The sequence below is a fragment of the Protopterus annectens genome, chromosome 2.part0, assembly GCF_019279795.1.
Source record: "Protopterus annectens isolate FY-2018-M chromosome 2.part0, PAN1.0, whole genome shotgun sequence".
In the NCBI taxonomy this organism is placed as follows: Eukaryota; Metazoa; Chordata; order Ceratodontiformes; family Protopteridae; genus Protopterus; species Protopterus annectens.
Window position 1 is genome coordinate 1131324136 of NC_056728.1, and position 15058 is coordinate 1131339193.

General features: G+C 36.8%; 1 protein-coding gene across 1 annotated transcript in view; it reads left to right on the top strand.

Annotated features, from left to right (window-relative positions):
* The window catches only part of FOCAD (focadhesin), a 2336882-nt gene that overhangs the window by 300576 nt on the left and 2021248 nt on the right, over positions 1 to 15058 (top strand). Inside the window, exon 2 of the mRNA XM_044060381.1 lies at positions 13353 to 13444. Coding sequence (XP_043916316.1) covers positions 13388 to 13444 — 57 coding nt within the window. The 5' untranslated portion in view covers positions 13353 to 13387. The remainder of the gene's footprint in view (positions 1 to 13352; positions 13445 to 15058) is intronic.

Sequence of the window (15058 nt, forward strand, 5' to 3'; positions counted from 1 at the left end):
TAAACCCCAATTTAAAAATTTTTCCCCTAATTTAAATATTTAAAACCCCCTTTTTTTTTAAAAACAAGTTAACAGTTTTCAATTCAATTATCTAGCAAGACAAGACTACACATTTGGTAAAACAGCATCATATAAACTAAAATAAACTTTTTTTTTTTTTTTTTTTTTTTAAAAACTGTTCATACTACTATATACATCCATGTAATATAAAACACTTGTATTCAAATAGCATTCAAATAATCTTGATGTTAGAAATCAAGAGGAGAGAAAAATAAGTTCTAACATTCATTTAAATCAAAAACTTTGGCTAATATAATTCAGACATTACATATATTAGGATGCATCTATTTTCTGTCATGTAAATACAGTTAACAGCTTCCGAAAGAAACCTTGAATTGCTTGTATATGAGCATTTACTCAAACTCATTATTGCCAATAGAATAAAATATTATATTCATAGAAATTGTTATAAATCATACTTCATAGTTAAGCAGATTCTCAGAAACATTTATATACATATCTACATACACACACATACACACACATATACATATATATATATATATATATATATATATATATATACATACACACATACACACACATATACATATATATATATATATATATATATATATATATATATATATATATATATATATATATATACACATATATACACACACACACATAAATATATATATATATATATATATATATATATATACATACATATATATATATATATATATCTGATCTCACCGAGTTGTATCTTTACTGAACACCATCTTACATTGCTGTCCCTTCAATAAATCTGTCTGCTTTATACAAAATAATGCACAGCAAACATTTTAGTAACCAGATTTTACAAACATGCTATACTACTGCTTTAAAATATATCACATGACAATTTCTTCCAGTATAGAGTTATAAAATTATTTATGCTTGTCAATCAGATGAATTAAATGAGTTATAGTAATGTATATGTTTGGGACATAGGTTTTTAACACACATTATTAATCTGCTATTCCTGTATCTGTGATGTGTCAGTGTGATATCTAGGTCAAAGGTAAGACCAGCTGCTTTCAGCTTCTCTGTGAGAATTCTGAGAATTGAAGCTTTTGAAGTAGCTCATGGACACTGTGCATGAGACAGCCCACATCCCAGATTGTCTCTCTTAACATTTTGGCAGGAAACTTATTAAAAACTAGTGACAAACATTCATTTAGCAGTGTAAATGCATTTAAACATGACAAAACCTTCACAATGCATTCTACAGGTTATTACAGACTCTATGTAAGTGAAATCAAGCCCAAAATTATTAATAAGTAGCAAAACTCAACATTTTTGTCCCAACTCAACTCCTATGCAAATCTTCTTATTTACTGTGTCTATATGATCAAAAGCATTTCTATATATTAATAAAGAAAAGAAAAGAGAGTAAAAAGTAAAAGGGTGTAAGGCAGAAATAAAAAAATGTAAGAGAAAGCTATAAGAAGTATATACCATAGAATGTTACTTACTGTTTATATTAGAGTTAAAAATAAAACATATTATTTACTATTATTTAGTTCTAATTATTATTAGTTAAAGCATGACAGATTATTTACAAACAAGCATAAGCAGTGTAATCAAGAAAGTATAATTAGGAATAGCATTTGAAGAACATATAAACTTTTAAAGGAAAAAAAAATGTATCAAATTACTGACCTTATTTTTCCTCTTCAGAAAGAGAAACAAGTTAAATCACAGCTTGCCATTAAATCTCCAGATATTTTGACTAGTTATGAAACAAAACATTTCTTTGCACACAGAGAATAACTTTGATTAAATCTTTTTCAAAATATTTGTTGCTTCTTGGAAATGCAGGAACTATATTTAAAAAGATTAATAATAAAATAAAATAAAATGATGAGAGAAAAAAAAAAACATAGTACAAATCATTTGTTTTTTAGTCTCTTCTTCTTCTCTGAAGTCTTCCACGAAGTTTCAGTTGCCAGTCTCTTTAACGAAGGACTAGCCCATTCCATTTCTTCTATTTTTTCCAAAATCTTATTTTTTTTGATAAACAGTAAAGCAGAGTCTAAGTCATCGAAAATTTTAGGACCATCAGGAAGGAAGATTTTAAGCTTGGCAGGAAACAGAAGGTATGTTTTAAACTGTGCTTTTTTAAGCTCCCTTATTAGTGGCAGAAAACTTTTCTTTTAGCTAATACCATGGAAGAATAGTCATTGTCAAAACGCACAGTTGTTTCATTAATCTTAACAGGAGCTTTAGCCCAAGCAGATTTAAGAACCATCTCTTTATCAAGAGATGATAGAAATCTAACTATAACTGATCTAGGATAGTTTTTGTTAGAGTTAGTATTAGCTATAGATCTATGTGCACTTACGATACCAAAAGAGAATGCTTCTGGTAAATCTAAAGTTTTAGGGAGCCATGTTGTTAAAAAAAGAAGTAATATTGTTACCTTCAATATTTTCTGGCAGTCCAAAAATCCTAATGTTATTGCGCCTAGATCTATTTTCCAGGTCATCCAGCTTTGTTTGTAAATGTGTATTTTGTTTCAGCAGAAACTCAATGTTGATTTCCTCTTCTTGTATTCTATTTTCCATGTCATTCACAGCTTCTTCTATGCCTGTCATCTGGATCTTCTGTTGTTGCAGGTCCATATGTAACAAGTCTATTTGTTTTGTAGTTTTTTCTATGAAAGTGTATATTTTAGTATCCATTTTATCCATCTTAGTAAGTTGCTGGACTATAATTATCAGAGACTGAAGTTCTTTCTTGATGCTGGAGTCTTGAGAATTTGTCTTACTGGAACTCATTTCAGACTGATAAACTGACAGAAAAATTTCCAAAGTAATTTCTGACAGGAATATTATTAAGATTTCCTTTCTTTTTTAGATATAGTTCAAGAACTATATAAAACAAACATATTTAGAAAGAAAATTACTTCAAAAATTAATTTTTTAAGTAATTAATTCCTGTCAATGTAATGAAATTGGTGGAGCTGAAGAAATCTGCTGCTATCCTGTGTTCATCCTTGGCCACGCCCCTCATCCTCTGGCTTCTGAGGGCTCTCAAGTACTAAGCTGTTGTTTGATTCCAAAAGCACACTCACACAAGGAAACTAAACAAAATATAACTTAGTACAGCAGTGAAATTACTATCTAAAAAGTCAGTCATTATTACAATTCCTTTATAGAGGAAAACACTTTAAGAACATAAGACACTACAGTTCACTACTAATAAATCATGTACAACTGGATAAATTGAATATATTTGTAGTGTGGCAGACATATGCTATTACAGACTTAACACTAAACTTATCCACCCCACTTGTCTTGACAGCAGTATGAAGAGGATGCCAGCATGGCCTTTTTTGAGTCTCCCAGACTGCATTTCATGTGAAGTACAAGAATGAAGATCAAAACATGAGTGAAGTCTTTTTTAAACAAATTGTTGGGTAATTTTATACATGTATAACTTCTGGACTTCTGTCAGTATAATTACTTTGTAATTGCAACTGGAAACATACAGCAGGCTTTAGGCAATAATGTAAATCTAAGACGGATTGTGCAGTCAAGTGGTACTTTAAGCTGCCCAGCATCCAGTACTGGGAGAGGTGTGTGAAAAAGTGTAAGGGAGGAAAGTGATGAATTTCTCACACGCATTCAGTTATATATCAATAAGCAGGTTGCATGTCACATTTGCACCTCCCCAGCATGCTCAGAGTACCAGTGAGACGACCACATGGATGGCATGCTAGAATCTTGAGGGCGGGCTTAGTCTTATATGACCCCTCTGTTTTATGGGGCTTGAAATTTTAATTTTAGTTTATTGATTTAAGTAAACTTTTTCTCAGCCCTTTCTCAGCCTGGCCTGCAGTCACATTCTGCATGCTGTTCTCACCAGCATACGTCCTCTGCAGATAATAATGCAGTTATTCAGGGCCTCCAGTGAAGATTCTTCCATAAGCTGCTTTGTGAAGAGCTTTATCTTCTTCCGTTGAGACGTATTTGTTGCTTAATGTCAGAGGGGAAACTATACTTTGTACTGACTATTTGCTGAACTATCTGTGGACTGCTACAAAGCATGCAGCTCTGGCATGCTAAAAAATATGCCAGAAGGAGTCATGTTTGTGGTATGTTTCTAAGATGCCGTTTATATCTAGGTTACTAAGCATTGCACAGCCTCCAGCAGGGGACTGGGTTAAATACTAAACCGACAAGCTTCATTTGGAGTTTAAAAGTGTGGCTGGCTGGCTGTCACTACACCTTGAGCTACCTGGCTTTGTTTGGATAGTTGAGCAGCTTGTTGATCTTTTTGATTGCATGTTGTGTAGCAGTCCACTGGCAGTTCAGCAAATAGTTAAAAATCCCAACCTTTCTCTGTATACATGCTTTTCTGCTCTATTTCTGAGTAGCTATTTAGTAGTAATTTCAGCACCAGGAAACTCCCTCTGTTTCCTTTTGATACCTGTGCTGCCCAGTGGAAACTTGTTACACTAGTTTACACAGTGCAGATAGTGAGCTGCCATGACATGTGCTTTGTGCTTCAGTTCAGTATCTGTAATTCACCATCTGAACATGAAATACCCTCGGCTTGGTGCTGAGTCCTGCGCTGATGATAGATTTCTTGTATCCTGTAATGACTCGTAGAGTCGAATTATGTGATTATTGATCCTACCTGATGAGTTAATAATTTGTGCAGTCTGTATCTGTGTCAGCTTGTGCAACTGCGTGCAGTAAAGTAAGTTTGTATTGTTTGTATTGTACGTTAACTGCTGGTGTTCTGTTTTTGCTACATGGTATTGTTTTTGCTTATTTTTCTAAAGGGTAATTTCTGTTTCTGCTAATCTCGTATCTGTTAGGTTTAAACTTTCCTGTTACTACACAATCAGCTAGTTGTATTAGTGAGTAGCTTTACCTCAGTCCACTGTCTAAGTTTTCTTGTCTTTATCAAGTATCTAATTGCCTTTTCAAGTGTTCTGTTAGCCTGTTCCTCGTTTCCTCATTATGTGCTATCACATTTTAACACCAGGCATCTAATACAGCACTTTAATTTGCTTGTTATAAATTAAGATGCAATTAAGGCTTAAATTAAAGTCTATCATCTTTGTCATAAACTGCTCTTACATTTCACTTGACTGGTCTGTTATTGCCAGACATATGTAGGAGCTGCCTCATGTTTAATTATAACCCATTACTCCTAGTTCAAACTGTGAAATGCAATTACCTATTCAGATTACAGGAATGTCTCTACTTAAGACACTTCAGTAAACTTCAGCGAACACTACTCTACACTACACTTAAGCTGATGTATTAAAAAAAAAACTCTGTCTAAGCCTTGCAGGTACCTACCTAGAAAACATCAGCCATATCAGGGTACACTAGTATCCATATCCACACCTGCATCTTCACATACTTGTACAATGATTCACCAAGACTACCAACCCGATTCCCTACAGTCATGTAGGCCTGCTTCAAATCTTAATCTCTTTGTTGTAGGTGATTCCATTGTCAGACTGACACCACTCTCGTCTCACTGGATAAAGAGGGTGGAACTTGACAACTGTATGGCAATCTTGCAAATCAGTATGGCTGAATGTTGTTAGTGTTTTTATTCAGTATTCACATTGCTCTTTTCCCATTGTTGTGCTACCATGGCGAGAGTGTCTGTCTGTGTGTCTGTCTGTGCTTTCCCCTCCTCTCAAAAAGCTGGTTTGGTGATCACTGAAAATGATTATCCGTGATTTGGATTATTTTCATCAGCACTTACAGAATTTTGTCACCGAGTCTGGATCACCATGACTGAGAAACTTAATCTATTGTCCCTCTGATACTTGTAATCAATGATGTTTTAAGAGCCATCAAGACCATTCACTATCAAAAATAAGTACACACTTATTGGCACCCATGTTTGGTGTGGGGGGTACGAATAACCTTAGGTTTTCTACCATACAAAGGATGCAATGAGACAAATCTGAGCTTGCCACCTATGTCATTGAAGATGGCAAACCACTAGTGCTTAGCAGAATTCTTCCCTCATCAGCAATGATGCCCCAGTTCAGTGGTAAAATAGCTGGTTACAGTTGGCTTGTTAGTTTCATTCTAGGAGATCCTGTATCTTTCGACCTGGAACCAGGTGGACAGCAATTTTCCTGATTTGCAGGGGATGGCCTGTTCCTCTCGTCACATGGCATTTGAATACTGGATAGACATTTTTTATTTGCCCCCCCCCCCCCCCCCCCAGGTTCTTGAGAAGTGACCTGTTTATAGCTTAATATGCAGTATATCCTATGATTTTTTTGAACTTTTCCACCTTCACTAAATAGTCTGTCATATGCTTGATCTAAACCATTGGAAGATTAACAGTAGCTGATAACACAATGATTTTCTTACCCACTGCATTCCCCACCTTAGGAATTCACTACCTGTTTACATCAAACAAAAGTACCATAATGTGACATGCAGAGTTAGAGATATCGATCCCCCGCAGATCAGAGTCTTGTAAATCAGGAACCTCATGGCAGAGGACTACAACTCCCATACACAAGGATAGGTGAAGCATAAATTCACTGTCATGGGGCTGGCAACAATTTTTAAATCTTACACACTTTACTATCCTACTACTGTTATTAATTCATTTTGTCTAAGTGTTTATACTTCTGTTGTTTTTCTACATATATTGTTCATGGTTTAATATGGTTGTCACTGTGCTTTTTGAATTCAGAATTAATACTAAAGACTTAAACAAGCCCTTATTTGTATTGTTTGCTTACACTTGCATTTGGTACCTTATTTTCTTCATTGTTTGAAATGTTTTAATGTTTGTTCGATATGCTCCAAATGTCGGATGATTGTATTACCAAGGTTCTTTCTTCATCTGTTTCTGTGCATTACACACCCAAGCTGACTCAGAAGTAGGTCATGCTGGACTACTGTACTACCATGGTTAAAGTTAAATCAATAAAACTGTTTATTTTGATGTATGTAAACATTTGGGGCCAGTAGTTTGAGACAACCACAATTGTTAGGCATGCCTATATTCTTGCATCCAGCCCCCACTGCTACTGTACATCTCGCCATCACTTACTCTTTGGTCTTCTTGTATAGAATTATAATTTTATTCTTTCTGTTTACTTGGTTAAAGTACCATCCTGTTGTGTCGTGGCAATTTAGTGCTTGCTGAACCTGAAACTGTCAGTGGGGTTTCTACTGTAAGGGTGGAAACAACAGTAAGTAAATAAGTAAAAACAAAATTTGACAACAGCTACATCTGTTAATTGTGTGGTTCCTAAAGGAAATTGGTTGGCTGTAGCTGAAGAAACTGGGTATTTCTTTCTGTTCTCTATGCATGTATTCTACAAAGAAACTGTGTGAGGAAAGCTATGATGGAGAGTTGAGAAGATCTTGGAAAGGGAAAAAAACAAAGACTGGATGAAAAGGTGTATAGTGAAAATTCTCATGGAGGCCTTAAACAGAGTAACTATAGAGACTAGGAAGGTAGTAAATAACTGTGAATATATTGTTGGTGGTTTTCTGAATTAATGCAGTTTGAAAAAAATAGTCTTAGTTGGACTTTTATTATCATTGTATTGTACAGCGTCATCACAGATGTAACTTGATTGCCTTTTATGAGGACCCTAGTTATGTTTGGCTAGACTGGTCTGACGAGCCTTCTGTGTTACTTAACAGTACCTTACAAACTTGAGTTATGTATGCTGACGATTTAATTAGTTCATGAACAGTCTTCGTCTTGTTATAAGCCTATCCTATATAAAATGGTCCATATGATCTATCATTCCAGTGACCATTCATAGGGTAGTGTGACACAGGAATGACTCAATCCAGCTGATTTATTAAAATAGCAGCCTCAGACCCTGGGAATGTCACTTTTGGACTATGTCGCCGTTCATTTGTCTAGAATTGTAGAGGTCAGTTTTATCTATAATGGTGAGTAATATAGATTTTAAAACTAATCCTAACCAGATTTTAAGCCTTACTGGTTAAAAAGAAATGCCTTATTCTTGTGATCTAGTTATCAGTAAGACAAAACTATGGAATTTCTGTGGTTTCTGTATTTCTGTGTAGTGTAATTATGCCAACGTTTGAATACATGTTCTGAAAAATTCTGTGCTGTTAAGTGACTATCACTAGTATAGTTTCAAGATTGATTTGCCCAAAGTGACATGTATGCAATTTTGTCTGTCAGTTGCTGTGTGAAAGGAATCCTTCATGTTTACAGCTGTGGATGGTACATGAAGTGAGTGTCTTGATAACTTATTACACTTACTGAAAATTAACAGTTATACTCTGCCTTGAAGTCATTAAGTGGGCTTATACGGTCTCATAATTAAACAGTCATGGCTGTGTCAACACTCCTGTGCCAGCAGGAACTCGACACCCTGCATGCCCCGTTTGTGTCTCATACTCTGTATAGAAGAACTTACTTTCCCAGTTTCTGGATAAAAGAAAAATGTGTGAGAACTATAATCTGAGAAAGGTATGGTTGCTGTGATTTTCCTTCACAGTTCTTAAGTGTGCTGAGGCAATTCATAAATAACATTTATTGATGAATAATTGCTTATAGCTGTTATACGGGTGTGGCATTTTGGTGCACTTTCTGTACACAGGTCTTGGTATTATTATTCTCCATGATTACACTGTGTTGTCCTGCCTACAGCATGTGCTAGTGTAAATGGTGTCAATTGGCTGTATTTTCTCAACTTTTTACGACATTATTGCATACTTTCTGTAATTTCCTTGGAGTGTCAAATGACAGTCTTGAATTTTAATATTAAAACTTGCTGGTAAATCAGTGAGTTGTATGTATGTTGCCCTTGTTACAATAAACACATAGGCACTGATAGTAACAAAAAAATCAGAGCAACAAATTGCTGTTAACTGTTACAACATTACACTTTAATGATACATTTAAAAATGCATCTGGTGCCTTGGTTTCTTAAATTGATTAATGGTGACCAATAAACAAATATTTTCAATTAACATAGGTTTGTAGATAAGTACTAGGTTAGCTGCCCTTGGTGGGCTATTTTAAGCATAGCCAGTTTCCCTTTTAGTCCTTTTATTAATTTACCCCATTTGGTTAGAGATTGGCCTTGCCCATCCCATGCTTGATAATTATATATTGTATATTATACCATGACCCCCCCAAAACGTGCACGCTGATTGGCCAGCGTGCACATTGTAAATCGAGTTATACTAATGGAAAAAGGTTCGGTCGCCCGGACTTTTTTCCATTAGTATAACTCTACTTTTAAAACACTGTCTCGCTATGATAAATGGGTTTTACATAGCGAGACAGCTTTAAAATAAGCAACGGAGATCTCCGTTGCTTATTTTAGCTGTCTCGCCATGCTAAACCCATTTAACATAGCGAGACATATTTTAAAAGCAACGGGAAAGCAAGATCTCCGTTGTTTTTTGTTTCGCTATGTTAAATGGGTTTAACATAGCGAGACAGTTTTAAAATAAGTAACGGACATCTCCGTTGCTTATTTTAAAGCTATCTCGCTATGTTAAACCCATTTAACATAGCGAAACAGTAAAAAAAAAAAACAACGGAGATCTTGCTTTCTCTGTTGCTTTTGCCCACAGCTCTAATGTACTGCGCAGGCGCGCAGTACATCAGAACTGCCGCGGATGCCAGACATCTGCGGAAGGGCAGTAAACAGGCATTATACTATGCCATTATTTAAGAAAAGTAATAGTTTCTTTTCTTAAATAATGTCATGGTATAATAGCAATAACCCACTTCTGGGTGTGGGTAATGCTGTATATTTACCCACGGTTGGCTTTGTTTACCGCGCCAACAGTGGGTAAATCCAGCATTACCCACACCCAGGCGTGGGTTATTGCTATATTACAACAAATGAGAAAAAATGGAATTATGCCTAGATAATTATGCAGGCTAGCTTTCACCTTCAATACTCTCTTATCCCGTGTCTGAATGACTCTGTATTATAGAAGTCTTTATTCGACTTTCTGACACCAAATGCTTCAGAATAATTTCTTAAGTATATGCTGATTGACAGAGAAACAAATAGAGATCACACAATGTTTCAGAATAGTTTCTTAATTATATGTACTCTGCTGATTTATCTGAATTTGCATATTTTTCTTTAGATGCATCTGTATACATTCTATATGTAACTTAATCAAATTGTATTGCTATTGATTCATGTGTGTTTTATATAGATGTTGTGCTACTGAGTTTTTCTCCCCAGGCCTCGGCTGAAAAAGGGCTTTTGTCCAGTCAGACTTTCTCAGTTACCAAATGTAAAATAAAATAAATAATTTGAGGGGATCCATATATGGGATAAAGCATTTAGAAGCTGCCTGTGTACATTAGTAGTACAAGGGACAGTCCTGAGGTAAATTTTCTGTTTCTCATCCGTAAAGCTAAGTTACCCTTGAATATGGACAGGGATGAACTTTGTTTTATATGGATGTTCCAGAACAGCGGTATCCTCTGAGATATACCTGTCTCTCCAAACAACTCTGATGTTGCAGAAGAGGTTTAGATCCCTAGATTAAATATTTCTGATACCATTTGACTTGTTGATGTGCAGTAAATTCCATCAGTACTGGTTCTGAGGATCCCTTGCATGTCAGACACATGTCACTTCTTTGCATTCTGAAGGATACCAAGTATAGTGTCAGAGCTCTGAGTCGGTAAATGTAGGACGTGTTGTTTAGCCTTATTTCCTTTTAGTTAAGTATCTCTGTGGGCATTACAATTGTTGCATGCGTCTGGACAGATACCTGCCAAAGGGGGCATTATATTTGCCTAATGGCTGACTAAAGGGTGGGGATAATGACATCCCTAGATCTAGACACAATCCCTTTGTTTATAAGCTTTGCAATGTAAAAGGACTTTCTTACAATAATGGACACACGTTGGTCAAAAGTTAGTTCACTCTCCACACAAGTTCTCAAATCTCGAACAACTGAGTCAACTCTTATGTGAATATTTTTAATGTGTTCGCTCCATGGTACAGATGACTTCCCAAAGGACACAGTAATGCATTTTTTGGTATTTTCATTTCAATCCATGATTTTTGCACCAGTTATTTATTTGGGATAAATCTTTCTGCAGGATGGCCAAGTCATTTGGGGACTTGACTGCTGCTAGCATGCAGTCATATGCAAAATTAGTCAGGCAGAGCCCTTTGACATTGGCTTTTACTTCAGAAAAGTAGATGTCAAATAGGAGAGGGTGCCAGCACAGAACCCTGGGCAACTGTACTGGTGACTGTTCTCTTTGTGGAGCTTACAAGGTCGAGGCATGCATATGCAGTGTATACTGTTTGCCTTTATCTATTACTTTGGTGACTTTTTTCCAAAAAATCCACCAGGTTGAGTAAGCTTGACAAATCCAAACTGAGATGGGTGTAGTTTTTGGAGGTTCATTATGTCCTGATTAATTATTTCCATAAGTATTTCCATGGTTTTGCATATGAGGCTAGCCAGACTTGTGGGTCGGTAATTGCCTGAGTCTGTGGGAGGTCCTCTGTTATGCAGGGGAGTGATTGTAACAGTTCTTCATTGACGTTGTTCAATGCCTCTATGGAGGCTGAGATTGAACAGTGTTAGAGGTGTGGCTAAATCATGCTTCATGCTATTTAAGGTGCATACAGGGATATTGTCATGACCCATCGATACAGTATTTTTAGCTTTTGATAGCACTTTTAGGACTTGGTCTTGTGTGATAGCTGGAGGCGAACCAGTTTCAGGTATATCTTGAGGGACAAATGGAGTGGGGGAGAGGAGTGTAAAGTTAGACCTAAATGCATCAGCTAGGAGATGCACTGTATCTTAAGCCTCACTGCAGGTAACCTTATTCACAGTCGGCTCAGTACATTACTGCATTATGCTTTTGAGATTACAAATGTAACTAAAAATGCCTTGTGATTTATCTTTGGCCTGGGTGGCTATTTAATCCACAAACTTGGCTATGGTGGTTTTTATTACGCTCCTGAGTTTTGTTTTTCAGTGACAAGGGCTCAAACAATCAAAATCGGTCAGTTTAAAAAACAAATTCACAGCAGAGTTAAGTTTTCATACACATTGTACCAAGAAATGTAAAATACAAGTTTTCGTTAAAAAAAAATAAAGACAAATGTGTTTGTTGAAACATTTTGACTCGGTTTCTGCTTTACTGAATTCAGAATGTTAAAGTATGGTGTGCTAACAGTTTCAGTAATTTGATGTTTCGTTTTATTATGTTTCCAGAATCCTGGTAGGCAGGATTGGGATGGCATACCTCTGTAGCAGCAGGAAGCTGAGATGCTTGTTTATTGCTTGCTGTCCTGGTTCTCCATACCTCTTTCAATATCAGATTGATTTGAGAATGAAACTATAAGTGAAGTAAAACCCTGCATCTCCCCTTCCCCTTTGGGTTGTATTTTTTTTCTTTCATCTTGTCATTATTTTTCACATTGGAGATGACTGCAGCATTGTAAATAGATGGCTGTACAACTTTGCCTGGGTAAGAGTAGAAAGACCTTTGCTAGGCAGCAGTGCACATTTCCTATTTTGTGGCAGAGTTTGAGTACATTTTTTTTTTGTTGTGGTAGGAGATTGCCGCTTTGTTCATCAGTTGCAACGGGCACTTCCTTTCACTTTAAAGTAGTATTTCTTCACTTGGCTCTGTGGTGTAAACAAGACGGATAAAACCAAGACCATGGCCTCGACACCCCAAGTTTGAATTGTGGATTGGGCATTGAAAGAGCAGGGCAGGGGAACGTGGGAGTGAAAACCTAAATCTTGCCCAGGCTGGGAGAAGTAATTTCTGGTTTACTAATGATCACAATAAAAATTAAAGAACTCCTAGCACTGTAAATGGCAAGGACCAGGGTCGTGGTGATGCAAGTACTCATGTCCGCCATCAGGAGAGAGAGAGAGAGGATAGTGCCTCATTTAGTATTTACCAGGATATTGGGGAGAACTAAGATCACCCCAATGGCTGCTTGATTGACGGTCCTTTGAGATGGCACTTGTCCTTTCACTTGGAACACTCCGGTCGTGAGAGAACAAATGGGCTCATGCCTGAGAGGTGGAGGCTTGGTGGTCAGGCAAGGATGTAAAAAGAACACCCAAAAAAAAGTTTCTTACATGATTATTTTCTAACTGACATTGTACTTAAAATTTTGTTGTACAGGTGATCAGGAATGAGGGGAAGCTGAAACAAACCTCTCCCTTTTCTAATTAATCCATTTCACACTCTTTCAAAGTTGAGTTGTGTACTATTGTTTGTAATTGATCTGATTCACTAAGAGTGAATTTCTCTCTCTTTTTTTTTTTTTTTTTTTTTTTTTGCAGAGCTGAAGTAAGCAGTGTATTACTCATGTACAAAGATGACAGAAGAACTGAGAAAACGGTTTGAGTTTCCCAATTCTCTCATCCAGTCACAGGTATGGTCATGTAGCAAGTAGCCTGTTATCACATATTAACCACTAGCTGATAATTAAATGATTTTGTATAATGCGCCACTAGTGAGGGGATCCGTCTTGCACTGATGATATTTAATTTTGGTCTTGTGGTTTAATTTTATTGTAAATAGGTTTTGCCTAAAAATTACCACTTGTGCACCTATGTACCCACCTGTTAAGAATAAATGCATAATGACTTGCCTAAAAATGGCTCCATGTTTATCATAGATTTATGACTTAAGAAAACCACAGAGGCACTGTAGTAAGAATCGTACTAATCTACAGAGAGATGGAGATCTCCTCATCCTAGAGAAATGATTAATAGTTAAACTAGGACTGGCAGTTTGTTGTAATATTGATTAAACAAACTGCAGCAGACCATGCAACTCATTAGCCTGGGTAGATGGGTTTAAAGGCCTCCGTGTCCATTCCTTCAGTGACAGTACTGCTGTGTAACCTAAAACCACCATCTTAATTTCTGAGCCAAACTTCCCTTTGATGTGAAAGGATATGCCCAGCTTTCTATTACAGGATGATGACTTAAACTGAAGTCCCATCTGAGAAGATTAGTGTTTGTGTGGATGATAAAGATCCTGTGTCACTTAAGCAGCAGCATTGCATTGTAGATATTTTCATGAAATGGAAAACTAAGGGCGGAATTCAGATTGTTTGTTTTGATGGATAAGCCCATTTTACATCTGTTTGTAACCATTTGTGATTCAGAGACAGGCCTACCACAGTGTTTTACTACAGAGTGGTGCAGCACTGCAGGACGCAATCTCTGGGGCTTATCGCAAATGCTAATGAGGAATTCTGAGGGAGCAGCCTATGCTAATTAGTCATGTGGTCATCCACTGGAAATATCTGTGATGAGGCATTTACATTGCTAAATAATTCAAAGAATTGCTTGGCTGCATATGTTCACCCATTGCTTCCAAGTGTGTAAGATCACATTAGAGTTAAGTGCCAGTGAGTTCAGCAGCAAGATATTAGTGATGTGTGTGGCTGCTTGAGTGTATGCAGAGGGATGCATGGCCTCGTGGGTGCATGTGTGTTGACTGTGTGTCTGCCTGGGTGGTTGCAATAGGTTTGCTGTTTGGCGGATGGATAGGGTAGGGTGTGTGTTTGTGTGTGTGTTTGTGTGGGGGGGTGTTTGTGGGGATGGGTGGGTGTGGGTGTTTCTGGGTGAGTCTGTCTGTGAGTGTACTAGGGTAGAATGGGGGCTCTGTGTGTGTATATTTGCATGAATGTGTGAGTGTATGGGGGAGGCTGTTAATACCTCCAGATTTCCCTAGACTAAGTAGCAAACCCTACAGTATTGGGGGATGCAGAACACTAGACACAGAGTTTGCTCTTCTATATCTTGCAGTAAAGGCATTTAAAAGATGATAGTAAAAGTTTTGCAGGATGAAAGATATGGAGCAGAGAAACACTAGATACCAGGGTTATTCTAACTGCATTAAGAGCAGGCTGTACAAAGATTCAAGTTACGTTCCATTGGCATTCAAAAACAACTCTTTAAGAGAGCTTTAGCCCTTTGCTGTACCAGTAGACATCAGGGATGCTCTCGCATATTACCGTAAAGATTGGGGGAAA